This window comes from Rattus norvegicus, chromosome 16 (genome assembly GCF_021556685.1).
Source record: "Rattus norvegicus strain SHRSP/BbbUtx chromosome 16, alternate assembly SHRSP_T2T, whole genome shotgun sequence".
NCBI classification, from domain to species: Eukaryota; Metazoa; Chordata; class Mammalia; order Rodentia; family Muridae; genus Rattus; species Rattus norvegicus.
In genome coordinates, this window is record NC_141549.1 from 72,828,661 (window position 1) to 72,846,808 (window position 18,148).

The 18,148-nt window shown below is 46.2% G+C and overlaps 2 protein-coding genes across 1 annotated transcript; one reads left to right on the forward strand and one right to left on the reverse strand.

The window, feature by feature from the left end:
* Positions 1-18,148, forward strand: part of Erich1 (glutamate-rich 1) — a gene marked incomplete at its 5' end in the record, with an annotated part of 52,793,804 nt that overhangs the window by 41,958,101 nt on the left and 10,817,555 nt on the right.
* Positions 69-1,532, reverse strand: LOC148000604 (protein Tex24-like). The gene is given in 3 exon segments (XM_087589486.1): positions 69-155; positions 157-563; positions 566-1,532. Coding segments are annotated over 3 exon segments (1,461 nt in total).

An 18,148-nucleotide genomic window follows, 5' to 3' on the forward strand; every position in this document is an offset into this window, starting at 1 on the left:
AGCCCCGCCTTCTCATCTCATAAGCATTCACATCTACCCACACATAAGACATCATAGGTTGATAGCACTTATGAGTAGGTAATACTTGATTTGCTAATGGATAAGCTCAGCCTGGACTTCGGAGCACTCTGGTCTTTTGATCCCTGTGAGAGATTAAGTACAGTACCGAACTGCAAAAACAACGGGGATTCCCTGGACCATGTGGTCCCAGCCTTCCTCCCTTGGCAACCACTTAGGCCTCGCGATGTTCCTTTCCAAAGCGCCTTGTTGGATGTCCTGAGAAAACCGTTTTACTTCCTTTCTGCTGTTTTCTAGGCAGAGTCCTCTATGGTGATGGGGTTTGGTCAACATCTCCATGGCTTGCATCTTCTTCCTCTTTAGGAGCCAGGGCTTGGCTTTGGCCAGCAGATCTTGGCCCAAACCCTTTGCTTTTCCCTGCAGGGAAGTATTTTCCAAGAATGGAGTCTGGGCTTTCCTTCCTCTGGAGACTTTCATGGCTTCCAGCTCGTCTTGGCCTGAAGGCACTGGCTTCCGCTCCTCTCCAGACCCTTGCTCTCCAATAAGGGGCACACTATCCAGACTGACTCTCTAGAATAGGGCTTGATCTTCTTGCACTGCAAAAAGGTGTTTCCTCGTGGAGGAGCAAGACATCCGTAGTACCTGAAAGGCCCTTGTGACTGTCTGAGCCCTGTGTTGTCTCCTCCTCCCAGACGGCCACTCTTCAGACCCTCCAGGCTCTCTTGTTGCTGTTGCTGATGTTTCTTGCTTGGGCGTTCGGTGTTCATAACCACCTCTTGCTTCTGGAACTGCCTGGTGTCTACTTGGTTTGAGGCTTTTTCCGTCTGCTTTCTAGCCTTGCTAAGCAACGCCTTTATCCTCTTTTTCCCCTGGGCCTCCCCTGCTGTTGCTTCGGGGCTGTTCTGCAAGCCAGCGTGTCCAACAAATGTCCGCCTGTGCTCTGGGCCTTTGACAGAATCACACTGAAAGACCCTTTTGGAGACTACAGACAAGCTAAACGTAGGGTCAGGGGCATGGTTCTTGCTAGCATAGCTCGTAAGGTATGGAAGACGATCTGGTTGCTTCTTGCCATGAGAAGTGCTAGGCAGGCTGTGGGGCTGATCACCCAGACCCTGTCTACTTCCTGGGGCAGCCCTGAGGTCTTTAAACCCCTGGGTTACCGAATTAGACCTAATGGCCAACCTAGAGGCTTGTCCCAGGGATCTTTCATTGCTCTCCACATATTCAATTAGTCTCCTACTCTTCAGGAAGTGGAAGTCCAGCACTGGCACACAGATTGTCCTGTTTCCCCAAGGGTTCGAGGACGGACGTGCCCTCCGTGTATCACGGTTCAGAATGTTGGAGTGGATCCCTCTAGCTACCTGTCCCTTTATGATGCAGTGGGCATGTCTAGAGGGGACGTGGCTGTAACTCAGGTTGGGCCCTGAGTATTCTATTCTGTGGCTTCTGTCAATCCAGATGTTAAGAATGGCAGCATCTAGGAAAAACATCTGCAGATGGAAGGACCCAGACATATTAGGAATGGGTGAGATGTGGTCTGTGAAAGACAGTCAGGGACTAGGAGGAGAGGTCTCTAGAGGGTTAGAGGGCCCATGGACTGACTTCCTGGGACTTGCTATCCAGCAACCGCCCCTTATCATCCAACTTCAGAGCTCCATATTAAGGAATAAAACAACACTCACATCAGAGAATCAAAATCCCTGGCTTGGGGCTAGAGAGATGGCTCAGTGGTTAAGAGCACTGATTGCTCTTCCAGAGGTCCTGAGTTCAAATCCCAGCAACCACTTGGTGGTTCACAACCATCTGTAATGAGATCCGATGCCCTCTTCTGGTGTGCCTGAAGACAGCTACAGTGTACTTATATATAAAATAAGTAAACAAATAAATCTTTAAAAAAAAAAAAAAAAGCCCTGGCTTATTCTAGAATCAAGTACAAAGGATCATGGTCCCGAAACATCAATTTTGGTTTCCCCAAGCATCATACTACAATGGAGTAGCCTTTTCGTGATGTTTTTATGGAAACAGAACAAAACTGACCAGAAGTCAAGACGCCCTTCAAACACATTGATGGGAAAAGCAGGCTGGCAGACTACAGCAAAGCAGAGGAGAATAACTGCCCTAGGCCTCCAGATGCTGTCTGTTGACATTAGTTTCAGGGTTCGAGACCAGTTACCTGCTAAGTTAATCGCTAGGAACATTCACTTGATAGTCACAAGAATGTTCAGACACATAGCTGGGCAAAGAATGGTTAAAGATAGCACCCAAAATAAGCTGTAATTAGGCTCTGTATCTGCTGTAGGAATGGTTCGGATACTAAGGTCCTGTTCCCCAATTGGGTCTTGATCTACCAGTAAAAATGCTACAGGCTAATTACTAGGCAGAAGGCAGAGGCAGGACTTCCAGATCCCCACAGGGGAGCTAGCAGACATAGGGAGAGAGGAAAGGAGGTTTTCACCTTGCTCAGAGGTGGAAAAGGAACCAGCCACATGAGATCTCAGAGGGAGGGGCTACAGGGCACTTCCCCGGGAGGGAGGTTGGGATGTGTAGCTGGGACTAAAGGTAACTGAAGCTAGGGTAGGTTGAGAAGTGATGAGCTTAGAGTATTGGGAAAGGCATTGGAGGTGCCTAGCAATTGAGTCAATGAGCCAGGTTGAAACCGACCAATGTGTGTACGTTTCTTTCATCGCAGATCCAATGTTCTCTGAGCAGGGGCTGGTAGCGTGGCCTCATTCTCAGAGCATGAAAGCGGGGTAGCAAAGGCTATACACTACACCCTGCAACACTCTCCAACCTCCCCACTGCTAAAGAATTAATCAACCTTTGTAGAAGGTTCTGTGTGAGCTAGCTTTCTTCCAGAGCTTTCGGTCACACTGCAGTCCCTACACTGAGTTCAGTGAAGACTGTACTGTGTGCACTGCCTCAGGACACACCCAGTTTACCTGACCATACTAGGCTAAAACTGTCTTGATGATGGAATTCCCGGCTTCTTGAAGGATTGGGTCGCTGTGAAGCTCGATACAGTGCAAACACAAGAAGGAGGTGATGAGTCACCCAGGCGTTACCATGCTAAGTACAGCAGAAATGCATTCGGTCATGCCAACTTTCATGGAGGTGTTGTATTAGTGGAGGAAAAAGGAGAAAGACTCAGATACATATATGTAAACTCAGTAAACAAGCCCTCGAGTAGATGGTTTCTTCCATCACCATCAAGTAAGCTGGTGAGAAAGAACATGACATATACCAGGGGAGGCATATTCTTGGGGACCAGTATTTAAGAGCTGCCAGTCCACTGTAGCAGACCTAGGTGGGGAGAGGAAGAAGAAGATCACACCATTGGTGGCGGGTTGGGGGGGAGGCTAATCCCTCTTCCCCAGGCAACACTTTCAAACATGTATTCATCAGGATTCTCCAGAGGAACAGAACAGATAGATTGATTTATGTTACAAAGGGTACTTCTTAGCTTGGCTTAGAGCAGATAGTCCAACAACGGCTGTCTGAACATTGGAGAAGCTAAGAACCTAGTAGTTGCTCAGTTCATGGAGTGGGGTTCCTTGGGAGTTTCAATCTGGTACTTTAGGGCTAGAGAATCCTGGGAAAGTCACTGGTCTTCAGTCCACATTGAAAGACCAGGAGTCTTGGGCCCAAGCTCAGCAGAAAACAGTGGCACCAACAGAGTAGACTCGCTCTCCAACAAGAGGTGGAGTCAGTCGGGACAAGGTAAAAGTTTTCCCCTCCAGCTTCCTTATAACCAGGTACCTTCACACAGCGCCTCTGTGAGAGGTCTTCCCTGTTCACTCAACTCCTCCAGAAACTACCTAAAGCATCCTTGCTCCACAGGCCTCTCTCCTGCTTGATTCCAGATCCAATCCACTTGGCAACCAAGACTCCTCATCTCTTCATCTTTTACACTGAAGTTTAAGTTGACTTGGGAAGCCAAGGCTGACTGAGGACCACTCCTGCTCGTGACAGTTGGCGACCTCATGAACGATGCATCTCGTGACACAGCTTTGACCTTTCCTTTGGTTGCCTTTTGCTCAAAACCAGCCATAGGTTATGATGCTAAACGGGCTGGCCCTTCCTTCTCAGTAAATGGTCCTCGGATCAGACAAGCCAGGAGTTTACGGGATGATGTGCTCCCTGCAACAGATTCAAGAAAACTTCTCAAGCGATTCATACACATTGAAACCAGAAGCTCACGAATGTAGGACTTCAACGTTCGTGGTCATTGGGGCCATCTCACTTCTATATCTATCCCAGCCCTTCTTGTATTTTCATCGGCAAGGTGCCTTGCTGTTTTATCATTCACGTGATAAGCTGTAGGAAATGTCTATGTCCTGCCACCGGGACAGACTCCCTGCCCAGGGCTCATCTTTTCATCGCCACGGTTATAAGCCAAGAGCCGGACCTAGTAAATTGGAAGTGATCTCTAAATCTGTCACAGGGCTAATCCCCACAGTTTCCTCTTCCATCGACATGCACACAGATTCCCACCTCTTTTGCTTCCGGTTACATGAGCACCTCCTTTTCCGAGCCCTTTCCTCTAGTTCTGTTTTAATCCTTTCTGATGAATTAATTGCACAGGTGTAATGAGAGATATCCCATAAGACTCCCGATCAGCATGACCCGCAGCACCGGCAGCAGGGTAAGTACCTTGAAGAAAGGTGATACAGATGCTTCGCTATATAGAAAGGAGGATGTTCCTTGCCTTTCCCTGGGTGTCTTCCTGGCTACTTAGTGTGTAGTTAGATTTCTGTCATCTCTACGTTGGAGTTCCAGAGATTAGCAGCAGTGGGATCGTGTACACCATAAGGGACTGCTGCCCCCAGAGAAAAGAACTGGCTCGTTCACAGAAAGCACAGATGCAGCCTACATAGCACACAGCTACAGCTCTGTTTAGCCTCTCCCCAGGAGGCTGGAGAGCTGCAGAGATGAGCAGAGCACCCGCTCAAGATGGTTCTTGAGGTCCACCAAGATGCTGTCTGGGAGTGATAACCGAGGGACAGACCACTACAAACAGCTATCTCTGGGTGTGATTGACACTGAAAGATAGTGGCTCCCCTTCCCACCAGGTGAGACCAGGAGGCAAGAAAGTGAGCAACATAATTCGTTTCCCAGCTAAGGGTTCCTGCTGCCTGTCATGTGTGGCCACTCTAATGTCCCAGAACGGATGGTTTAAAAGTTAATACGGTTAATACAGTGTTGAGGTTCCCATCCTTAAAGTATGTGGCATTCGAACACTGCTCCATGGTCTGTCCTGAGCTAACTAAATAACTAAAAAGCAGCAAACACTAGAAACGGACACTGTTAATGTCCTGCTGTGTGGCTTACTGTTTCTAATTTTCCATCCTCTTTCCTAGGGCATGTGTCAGAAAACTGGTGGCCATGATGACAGTGAGTGACATGCACACATCAAAATGTCATGAAGAAACCATTATTTTGATAGACAGACAGACAGATAGATAGATTATAGTTTTTTGGTTTTTTTTTTGTTTTTTTTTTTGTTTTGTTTTGTTTGATACAGGTTTCCTCTGTGTAGCCCTGTCTGTCCTGGAATTTGCTCTGTAGACCAGGCTGGCCTCAAACTCATGGAGACCCATCTGCCTCTGCATCCCAAGTGCTGGGATTAAAGGCAAGTGCCACCATGCCCAACTCAACTAATATATTTTAATACAAAGAAATCTTCTGTATTCCTCAAATGTTGTCATGTTTGTTAAATACATAAGTCTACCGTCTGTTAAGCCAACTGCCTATCGATCTGTTTTTGTCAGGTCTATAAAGTTGAATACTTGCTTGTCATTTAAACTATAAATGTCATCCATGTGGAGACCTCCCCTTAGTACATCAGCTACAGGACCAAGACTATGAACCCAGGAATGCTGTATTGCTGAAACTTATCAAAGAAATTCCCATATCCTCCTTTGAGCGCTGGGTCAAGATTTTACCTTTTAGTTTAGTTTTCTGAATAATGTGTTAGACAAGAAAGGCAAGGGATTTCCTCTGTTGTTCTAGGGTCCCGGGGTGCTGCCTTCTGCAGTAATTTCAGAATCACATCAATAGATCTGTATCGCTCTTTCAGTTGAGATCCATCTAGAACCAGCATGAAGTCTTCATCAGAATATCACATGATGTCAGCATCTTTTCCCTTTAGAAGAAAAGCTACTGTGTTTCATCTCGATGACATTACTGAAATTGAAATTCTTGTATTATTCTTATATTGAAAGCATTTTGTTTGTTGGATTGGTTAGGGAGGATGGGCATGGGTGGCAGAGTGTTGAAAATATTTATCCTAGGCTGGCCTTGAGGCAGAAATCTTCCTTCCCTCAGGCTGCTGAGGGCCAAACCCTTTTTGCTTCTTACTCTTTTGTAATCTTTATCGTCATCTGTCTTCAATCCTTCCACTTTCAAAAAAGATTGGGCCAGCTTATTATAAAAAGGGACAAGTAGAATTAACTTTTTTTTAATTTTATTTAATCTTTTTTTTACAGTCCAGATTTTTATCCCCCTCCTAGTCCACCCTCTGACCGTTCCACATCCCATACCTCCTCCTCCCCACACCCAACCCCCATCTCCAGAGGACGTCCTCACCCTCCCGAGAATTAACTCTTCAAACCATTGAAAGGAGAATAAAAGGTAAAAACTGAGTATTGAGAGAGGCAGAGTAGGGAAATGGCTCCATCAGAAAGAAATGCCGCCATGGTAAGTGTTCTTCCGATGGTCAAGACAGGAAGTTTTGATGACTCCTTTTTTCTCGGATTCTAACTCACCTTGCAGACAGTGTAGGTTATGTCCTGTCTATGGCTACAACCTTAGCAACTGCACTAAAGAAACCTAGGAGAAATTATTATCGAAGTAACATATCCCCTCTCTAAAATACCTTTAGCATATTGATTCTCGGTGTTTGTCCCAAGTAAGCATTTTACCAGTCGTGGTATGATTCGCCTTCTGCTTTTTTCCTGTAATGGATAACGACTCTTCAGCTTTCACCAATGCCTGTGTGTTGCTCAGAGCAAAAACAAGGTAAGAAAAAAATAAAAAAACTACCCATTCATATTATCATGTTTTTTTTTCCTTAACCATTTCTGTTGGGCTGATTTTGTATCTTATATTTTTTAATCATTATTATTTTTTAGGATTTCACATGTAAGGATTGTATTTACCTCATCCCCCTTCTCCCCTAATTCTTCCCACTCTTCAAATTCACCGCATCTTTCTCTTCAATTATAATTGTTACATGTGCATATATGGCTGACCTCTTGGGATTGGCTAACCTGTCGGCGGTGCTGTTCATGGTGGAAAAAATACTTTTCCTTCTTTCAGCAGCCATGAATTGCCTGTAGCTCTTCTTCCAAGGGTAAAGCCCTGTGAGATTACACACACACACACACACACACACACACACACACACACACACACACACTTTGGGACATCCAGTGATGTCTTATTTGGGCAACCACATTGCTGAGATTTCCTGGGTCTGCGTCCCCGACGTACGTATAAGACACTATTTCAAAGCAGACCCTCTGTGCTGCCCAGATCCTTGGATTTCACAGTCTTCCAGCCCCCTCTTTCTACAATGTTTCTCTGGGCCTTGGGTGTAGGCGTGGTGTTGTAAATGTATAGACTGGAGCTGGGCACCTCCCAGCCCATTGCCCTCTGCATTTTGACCAGTTGTGGTTTTCTGTAATGACCTCTGCTGCAAGAGAAGCTTCTTAGACGGTGGTGTGTTGTTGTGGTTGTGGTGGTGGTGGTTGTTGTTTCTTGTATCTTCTTCTTGGGATATATGGTGCACACCATGGCACATGTGTTGTCTGAGAATAGCTTGTGTGGAGGCCATCAGCCTTGGCAGCTAAACCAACTCCCCAACCATTCTTTGCCTTTGTAAAGTCCTGAAATTAACTTTCTGTTAGAGGAACAGTTAGAAGCTTTTTTTTTTCTCTCCTATTCTGCTCAGGCTACTTTTCTGTGCAGAAGTTTCTCAATTTGTTATGGCCTAATTTGTCTTTTTTTTTTAACCCAACAGGGGTATATATGTATATGCATCTGTGTATGTATATGTGTATGTGTGTATGTGTATTTATATATGTGTGTGTGTGTATTTGTGTGTACTTGTATATATGTGTGTATGTGTGTGTACATGTGTGTATGTGTATGTATGTGTGTATGTGTATGTACATGTGTGTATGTGTATGTATGTGTGTATTTGTATGTACATGTGTGTATGTGTATATGTGTATATATACCATGAACATGAGCATGAACAGCCACAAATCCTGTGACACTCCTGTCTGTCCTTGACTATGTGAGCTGGCCTAGTAAACAGTAGAACACAAGCAAGCAAAGGTCTGGGTGTGGGACCCAATCCCAGGGTCTGACATGCTGTACTACTGAACCACACCCTTTCCCCACTGAAAGTGACATTTGTTAATTGCTGTATTTTTTGATAATTTTTATAACTTGTATGCAATATATTCTAAATATGCCCCCCAATTATTCTCTCTTATCCCCTACTCCTCATGGTGTGTCTGTCTGTCTGTTTGTCTGTGAATGTGTATGTCTGTGTCTCTGAGTTTGTGTCTGTGAGTGTGTATGTGTGTGTAAGTGTATGTATATCTGTGTGTGCATGTGATAAGCATTATATGAAAAGGCATTTGTCTATTTCATTCAGTGTGTTATTCCAGACTTCTAGAACAGTGCTTGGCTGTAAATATTTTCTGAGTAAATGATACTGCATTTCTCAAGTTGGATACAGCGGCCAACACCTTTAATCTCAGCGTTCAGGAGGCATGGAGGGGTAGAAGGTTTGCACAAGTAGCAGGCCAACTTGGTCTACATAGTGAGTTTCAGGTTGGCAAGTGCTGATTACTGTCGTGAGTTCCTATCTCAAAAAGCTAAAAACCGAACCTGAAGAACCCTATTTGCCTGTGAATTAGGCTTGTACCACACAAAGGCCAAGGATGCAAACTCCCCTGCTAAAGAAAGTCGTCCAGAAGGAGCCCTTTGCTGAGGCACAGGTAACAACTTACTTTGGTTTACTCAAACACAGAAAGGCACTGGGGGCTGGTCCTGGAGAAAGGCTTGTAGGATCTCTATCCTGGAAGAGCTGGCCTCCTGAAGTTATGTGCTTTTAGCAGTTCTCTGAGTCCCCACCCTGAACCACTGAATCAGAAACCTCTGGTGTTTATTCTAGCAATGCTCATTAACAAGTTTCCCAACTCATCCTGATGCACGCCAGAGCTTACGTAAGACCCACTTATGCAATAGGAGAGGGGACTGTGAAGTGAGCAAGATAGAAGGTAAGTGGACACCTCACAGTCCATGGTGAGGGCCAGTGGGGTCTGAAGAGCAAGAAGGTGCCTCCTATTCCCTACCCGTTCTTTAGGAAGCTCGTGAAGACTGGAGTGCATGGGTTAAGCCACACGAGATCCACTAGAGGCTCTGAAGAACATTAGACCCCAGAAGGGAGTGAGCCTAACTCCCTGTGATCCCTGGTTTCTGACTGGATGTTGCCGGTGGTTCTGTGAAAACTGCAGAGGATGAGGTAGGGTGAATGCCACTGTTTGGATCTGGAATCCTCCATCCTCCCAGGGCCCATGTGCTATAGACTTGGTCACCTCCACATGGCCATGTTAGAAGGTTGTGGAAACTGTACGTGATGCTTCCTCATAGGGCATATGTCTTTCCCCGCCTTCTTCCTCTTCCTCTCTTGGTCCTCTTTATTACTTTTATTGTGACAACATTCCTGACCAAGTTAGTGTCAGCTGTCAACTTGACACAGCCTAGTTATCTGAAGAAGTCTCAATTGGGGATTGCCTCGACTAGATTGGTCTATGGGCGTGTCTATAATCATTTTCCTTAATTGTTCATTGGTGTAGACGAGCCCCGCCCATGTGGGCTATGCCATCCCTGTGTTAGCAGACCTGAGCTGTATTAGAAACCTGGCTGAGGAAGCCAGACAGCCTCCTTTCTCCATGGCACCTGCTTCTGCTCCTGATTGAGCTCCTGCCCTGACTTTTCCTCAACGATGAGCTCTGTCAGGAAGAATAAGCAGAATAAACCTGTTTCTCCTAATCACTGTTTATTGTAGCAACAGAGAGCAAACTAGAACAGTTCATCGGGATAGGGGAGGTTTATGGGAGAAGTGTGCTGTGGTGGTCCCACTGCGCGTGCTCAGAAAACAAGGGTGAACAATGGTGCTCAACTGGCTTCCTTCTTCTTTTTCTATGCAGTCCAGGACCCCAGCCCATGGGGGCAGCGTGGTGCTGCACCCTAGCATGGTGCTGCCCACATGCAGGGTGGATCTTTGCCTCTTCAGTGAAAGCTCTCTAGAAACTCCTCAAAGACACACCCAGAGCTGTCACCTCGATGACTCTCAATCCAGTCAAGCTTATAATGAAAACTTACTATCCTAACTTCTCATGCACGAAGTAAGAGATTTTGCTTAGTCATGTGCTGCCACCATGTTTCGCCAGAGGATCGAAATAGCATGGCCTCTAAAACCGACAGCCAAGTTAAACCTTTACTCTTGGTAAGTTAACTTACCCGGGTATCTGTTATAGTAATGCTTTAACAGCTATGAAACACGATGATGTGGCTTACACTTTACTGGAGCCCTGTAGTACTAGAAGCAAACGAAAACCCTGGAGCAAGCCACACGAGTTAGCAGAGACTGGAAGTAAGGAAATGTCCAAGCACTTGCTTCACTGAGGCGCTGAGGGACTGTTTAGAAAACACACGATCTCTCCTTCCAAACAAAGGTTCCAGTTACAGCATAAACTGTATTAGTTACGAGCCACAACTTAAGCTTTTTGTGATTTAGGCCCAAGACCAAGAACCCTCTCAGTTGCCCCCACAGTGGATCCAGAAATCTGGGTAGACTGCAGAAGTGAGCAGTTACTTACAAGCCAACCTGAGGACAGCTAGTAGCCAGCTGACAAGCCAAGATCACCACCCCTCTGGCCGGCTGATAGCATCTTGCTCAAGGTGGCTCACCCTCAGCCCCAGAGGAGCATGGAGGAAGCTGCCACATCCAAGGTGAGTAGCAGGGAGAGAAGCAGGATCCCCAAGAGCAAAAAGACAGCAAATGAAGGATTTGGTTCCAAGTTGTGCTGGTTAGATGGTTTGTTTTGTTTTGTTTGTTCTTGGGTTTTGGGTTGTTTTGTTTTGTTTTGTTTGTCAACAAGATGAAGTCATCTGAGAAGGGAGACTCTCAACTGAGAAAATGCCTTCATGAGATTGGCTTGTGGGCAAGCCTGTGGAACATTTTCTCGAATGATAACTGATTTGGAAGGCCCAGCCTTCTGTAGGCAGTGCCAGCCTGGGCGGGTGGTCCTAAGCTGTATAAGACAGTGCCGCGCCCACCTCATCCGGCAAGGAAGACGCAACACCGTCAGATCCTTGTCAACAGCCTTTATTGCAGGACACCTTCATTGCTGATACGGGGACCTCGAGCGGCAAAAGCGCTCGCCTTATATACACAACAGTATGCTAATAATCCTTCAGGGATTGGCGGGGCACGGGTCACCCCACTATCACCCCACTGTCATTCCACTATCACCCCACTACTTGTCCTCCAGGGATTGGCGGAGAATGAATCACCTCACTAGCATGGTACCGCCCCTCATTAGCATATTACCGGCCAATGACGCCAGGTGCAAAAACTGTGCATGCGCAGTACCGTTGTTCACCACTGGAGGGCGCCCTACAAGACAGCAGGCTGAACAAGCCATGGGAAGCAAGGAGGGGAGCAACATTCCTCTGTGGTTGCGTTTTCAGTTCCTGCTTCCAAGTTCCTTCCTTGAGTTCCCGCTCTGACTTCCCTTAAAAAGGGACTGTGATCTGGACACCTACACTGACATAAACCCTTTCCACCCAAGTTTCTTTTGGTCACAGTGTTTTATCACAACCATAGAAACCTTAATAACTAAGAGGTAAGAGGTACCAGGGCCATCCTGTGAACAAATGGATCCATTTATGACCAAATGGAAATTCTAAATATTTCCATTTCTTCTAGAGAAGAGAAAGGTTAACACCGTCTTGTTCTTTGGGCTTTAAAATCTTCCTAACTAAACTTCCTAACTTCCTGACTAAATCAGTCTGGAGGCACCTGACAGCAGGATTGCTGAAGGCGAATGTGATTTAGTCCTATCTATTGAAGGATAAAGTCATATAACTGCTAAGCCAGACAGACTAGTACCACTCACACGATGTAGTATAAACTAAGAATGAGCCAGAGTTCATCAAACTTAAAGAATATTTGAATGCTGCGGCTGGGCTCCAACTTGGTGACTGAGGAGTTCCCTATAAGCACAAGGTCCTGGATTCTCCAGCACTGAAAAGCAAAGGCATTTATTGTATATCTCAGCTGAGAATAAACTTCATTGTGTCCTGCCTCGCCACTGGGGTTTCCAGAGCACCGCCTGGACGCTGCTCAGGGGAGACCAAATGAAGTCCATTACAGTGGTCCAGTCTGTTTTTGTTCACCAGACCAGAATGAGAAACATTGAAACCTGGGACAAATGTCGTAGTTTCTGTGCTCCTGTGTCCTCAGGGGCCAGTGTCAGCATACAGCTGGGAGTTGGGAACGAGGGTCTCAGTTCACACTTCCCCTCACAGAGTCCACATGCTGGGGTAGGAAGGGAAGGGAGAACCCAGGAAGGGAAAGGCTGAACCAGTCTGATTCCCAAAGTACAGAGGGACTGGTGGAGAAGGCCTTCCCCAGGAGATTTAACCATTTTAGATCACCCAGTGGCGATCCTTAATTCCTTAATAAAGAGAGGATCCTTGCTTATTCATATCGTAGGTTTATTTGATGATGGATGTACATGCATAAGCTCTATTCAGGGTGACCCAGGGATTGAATACCTTTTGTAGGAAGGGATGCCCAGGAAGGGAAGCTCATTGGTTGAATGCTTGGGCTCTATCTAGATACCTCACTAGCTCAGAGAGCTCCAGGTGTTTATGCTCTGTGATTGATTTACCATGGTCCTCTCAGTGGGATATCACGGTTATGTGTTCCGGAGCAGGAAGAGACAGGTGGGGAATGGCTCCACTCCTGCCACTCTCAGCTCTGAGATTCCAGGGTTCTGAGCTCATTGAACCTTACCATTCTTATGCCGGTCTCACAACAAGGTCCCACATTCCCTAACACCTCATATGTTCTCATGACAAAAGAATAATTTTAATTGTTGCACCTTGTACATGTAACTCAAAGCATCATATCACACTGTACCTGTGCTGTCTAGCGTTTATATCAACTCCACAAGCTAAAGTCATTTTGCCGGAGGGAACCTCGACTGAGGAAATGCTGGCATCAGGTTGGACTGTGGGACAAGCCTGTGATGTATTTTCTTGATTGATGATTGGTGAGGGCAGAGAAGGGAGGGAAGGTGCTAGCTCACTGTGGCCATTGCAATCCTGAACTGATGGTCCTAGATTCCACAAAAAAAAAAAAAAAAAGCAGGCTGAGCAAGCTATGGGGACCAAGCCAGTAAGTGGCACCCCTCCCCGGCCTCTGCTCTAGTTCCTGCCCTGATGATGAACTTAAAAGTTGTAAGATGAGGGGTTGGGGATTTAGCTCAGTGGTAGAGCGCTTGCCTAGGAAGCGCAAGGCCCTGGGTTCGGTCCCCAGCTCCGAAAAAAAGAACCAAAAAAAAAAAAAGTTATAAGATGAAATAAACTCTTTCTTCCTCAAATCACTTTTGGTCATGTTGTTTTATCACAGCAATAGAAACCCTAAGACAGTGGCCCACAAATGCATACAATATGTTGGCTTAAAACCTTTTTAAATGTTTGGGTATTGATGTTGGTAGAACACCTGAGCTTTCTGGTATGCTGGAAATGTCACGGGGAATCAAAGGGTTCAGCTGGAAAGACAGAAAAAAAGACCTGAATGGGGATCCGGGTTTGTTCTTTAGAGGCTCAGAAAGTGAAACTGGGCTAGACAATCCCAGCAACTGGGAAATGGAGACAGCAAAATCAGGAGTTCAAGGATACCCTGAACTATATGGGACCCTATTGAAAGAAAGGAGAGAGAGAGAGAGAGAGAGAGAGAGAGAGAGAGAGAGAGAGAGAGAGAGAGAGAGACACAGACAGACAGAGACAGAGACAAAGAAAGATAGATTATATTCACAATTCCAGTGCAAACCTGAACCATCCTATAAAGCAAAGTGTTTTTTACCATTGGGATCCTGATTCACTCCAGAACGCAGTCTTTCTTCTCTAGTTTGAGCATGAAATGCCTAGGAAAATGTTAAATACTCCCGTTGGGAAGGGCCACAGGTAAACCTTGTTCTAGTTGCCATGGAAGGAATCAGTTGGCTACTGAAGGCCTGAGTGGTGGGCCAATCAGAAGGCACTCTGGCCACAGGCCAGTCCAGTTTAGTCCAATGAGTGAACAAGATCTTGTCAAGTTTGTCCCAAGCCAAGGTGGGGATTAGGGGGTAGCAAGGCCACATTCTGAAGCCCCTCCCCTTCTCGCGGGAAGTGAGGGTCCAGTGGCATATTAACAGAGAGGCTACAGAATCCTTAGATCTTCAATACATAAAGCACCTCCACTTTGTCCTGAATGGACTATAAATGAAACAGCCTTATCTGAAATTCAACCCATGTATTCCTTATTTTGATAACCTCCTCCAGCAGGGGGCAGCACTTACCTAAGTACCGAGAGGACATCAAAATCTGCTCTGGAGTTTGAGGAAGAGAGAGTATCTAGAACAGAGATCTCTACTGCCTTCACGAGGTGCTAGCTCTTCCTAGGTTTAACTGTCCTATAATAAAAGAGTGTGTGTCCTTAGGGAATATTGGCCTCCATATAAGAAATCACACAGTAAACCCCTAATGGTACTCTGAACCAAAGTGCTCTGTATCCAATAGACACGTGATACTCAGCAACCTTCAGTCCCTGCTATCCCCAGTTCAAACCCAAACCTAAGAGACCACTAAACACCTGGATAACTCTAGGTCCCTCCACACCAGTCTCAACCTTGTTGTGATAACGCTAACCAACAGTTATATGCTACGAGTTCAGAGCCTGAACGGCTCAGTCTTCATTTCCGGTCAGCGTGGCACCTATGTGGGCCTGAGCTTTGAGGCTGAGCCAACAGGAACTGGAATCCTAATTCCGATACTCGTTAGCCACGGTCATAGATAAAACAATAAATTTGCTACCTGCCAGGTGCTCGAAGTTTCAGGTATATACAAATCATTGTTCTATCTCTTCTGCTGTTCCAGCAATTGAATTCCATTGTCGTCTAGATTTGCACAATACCCAACACACCACCTAGCACACTTTAAGTCCATAGGCACACTAGCTTCCTCCCGGGTATACCTTCTTCGCTGATTATGTTGGTTTGGATGTGAATGGCCCCCATAGACTCATATATTTGAATGCTTAGTCGTCAGGGAATGGCACTACTTGAGAAGGATTGGGAGGTGTGGCCTCATAGGGTGGGCGTGGCTTTGTTGGTGGGAGTGTGTCACTGAGGGTGGACTTTGAGATTTCAAAAGCCTATGATGGGCCTAAGTGTGTGATCCTGCATCCTCCCTCCCTTCTCCCCTGACAGCCTCTTCCTGCAGATCAGGACATAGCTCTTCACGGCTGAAGCACCATGCCTCCCATGCTGGCTGCCTTAATAGACCAAGCTTCTGAAACTGTAAGCAAACTCCGACTAAATGCTCTCCTATATAGAGTTGCCATGCTCACAGTGCCCCCTCACAGCAATAGCACAGTGACTAAGACATGAGAACACTCTTCTCCAGCCTCCACATCCTTCCACCTGCCCCTCCTCCATTTACCTTGTCCTGTTTCTGTGTATACACTTAGTCAGGTTTCCTTGGATTGACTTTTCCTCAGGTGTTTGTTCAGGTTCTCAAGGATGAAGATATTGGATGTAGGGAAGACTTGGCACACATTTCTTAAAAGAGGCTGGAATCTTCTGCAGTCCACTTACTGAATCTCACCCTGCCTGGGACTCTGTGTGAGTGGCAAAACAGACTTGTTTGTTGGTCTTGTCTCTGGCCTTTCCTCCAGTTACCTAAACGTCACACTAAAAGATACCAGAAGGGAGGAGGTACCAGCTGGGGTGTCTAGCAACTTGGGAGACAAAGGAGCCAATAACTCCCTAGTAGTTGGACAGTTACTAGTTCCGGTCCCTACACTGCACTCATACTAACTAGGCACATTCCCCAAGATTACTTTTGCCCTCCTTGCTGTGCAGTTTCTGACAGTGTGCCTGTAAGATGATGTATTATGCAGGTGAAGGCAGGTACAAGACAGAACAAGGCCTGTCATTGGACGAGAAGGAAGGATAGGTGCCGGAAAACCTTGAGAGACTGGTGCAAGGGAGGAGGCAGCCGAGAGAATATGGAAGTAGATGTTAAGATTCCTCTCGGGGTTGGGGATTTAGCTCAGTGGTAGAGCGCTTGCCTAGGAAGCATAAGGCCCTGGGTTCCGTCCCCAGCTCCGAAAAAAAAGAACCAAAAAAAAAAAAAAGGTTCCTCTCTGCACATTTACAGGTTGTTATGAATGTCCTTAAGGGATGGATGTGTACAGGGCTTTGTATGTTTAGGTGGGCAATTGTATCTTATCAATTGGATCAGAGGTTATTGTGTGTTCTTTCATGTGGCAGTTTAAGTGTGTTCAAAAGACTATGTGGTGGCTGGAGACACTGGGCCTCCACAGAATTGGGATGTATATGTCTGGCATGGTGGCAACCTGCCTTGAGAACTAGATGGATAGATTGTTGCCAGGCTCACAGAGAAGCCATCGGCAGTGTGGTATGGGATGGAGCAAAGCGGGTGAGACACTTTGCTGACTGAGGTGAGGATATCTACCAGATATCTTGGGGTACTACAGTGCCGGATCTTGTGTGGGATAAAAGACAGCATTTTATTTAATTTTACCACAGCATGTACCCTCCTATGCATTCACATGGGCACATCTGTGTATGAGTATGTGACACATGGCAGTCAAAAATAGATGTCTGGATGTCTTGTATCACTCCTACGCAATCACTCTCCACTTTTTCTTCTTTTTTTTTTAAAGATAGAATAATTCATTGATCCTGGAACCTGGAGCATGCCAACTGAGGTGGACTGTACAGAGAGAACCATTCACTGAATGGAGCATGCCAACTGAGGTAAGCAGTCAGCAGGCTCTTCTCTGTCACCCAGGTGCTGAGATCAATGCGCCATGAACCTGTGCCTCATGCTCGAATAGCCAAAGCTATCACCCCAGCCTCAAAACCTCCACAACATTCTGCCTCTGGCATTTACATCAACACAGCCCATTCTCCACCCACCACCAGGTTGGGCCCCTTCACTGAAGCGAGGAAAGCTTGTCACCTCCAATATTTACTCCAGCCAACTTCTTCTCGGGGACCTTAAAGCACGGGCCACTCGTGATCCAGGAAGGACCTGGAATCAAATCCACTGCAAGGACCAGCTACTAAGATTCTTAGGCCCAGGAGCTGGAGAGATGGCTCAGCAGTTAAGAGCACCGACTGCTCTTCCAGAGGTCCTGAGTTCAATTCCCAGCAACCACATGGTGGCTCACAACCATCTGTAATGGGATCTGATTCCCTCTTCTGGTGTGTCTGAAGACAGCTTCAGTGTACTTATAATAAATGAATAAATCTTAAAAAAAAAAAAGATTCTTAGGCCTGTTCCCATTCATTCAGAGAGCAGGTACAGCCTCCAAGCAGTGGGTAATCACAAATGTTTGTTGACACTTCTCCGTTAGGCCTCATAACTTGGGAACACACAGTGTACCTTAAAGTTTGTGTTTCTGGTTCTTGGCACCCATCTACGGTGGCCCAGCTAGCTCTTCAAATGCAAACAGTGGTTTTGGTCACGGCAGAGCAGGAATGCCAAACCGGTGCGGTTTGGGTCACAGCAGAGCAAGCATGCCAAACGGAAGGGTTTAAGGGAGAGCACCTCTGCAAACCATTTGGATTCCAGCACACGGGGATGTCAAGACAAACAAAACAGGCTCAACTTTTCTTCCTGGAGAACAAGGGCTGGGTTGCAGAGCCTTGTTACCACACAGCAACCAGCAAAAATTACTGCTGTAGAGACTGGGCCTTCCTCTGAAGGATACGTCTCCGTGAGGAAAGATGCTAACTTCTTCACTGTT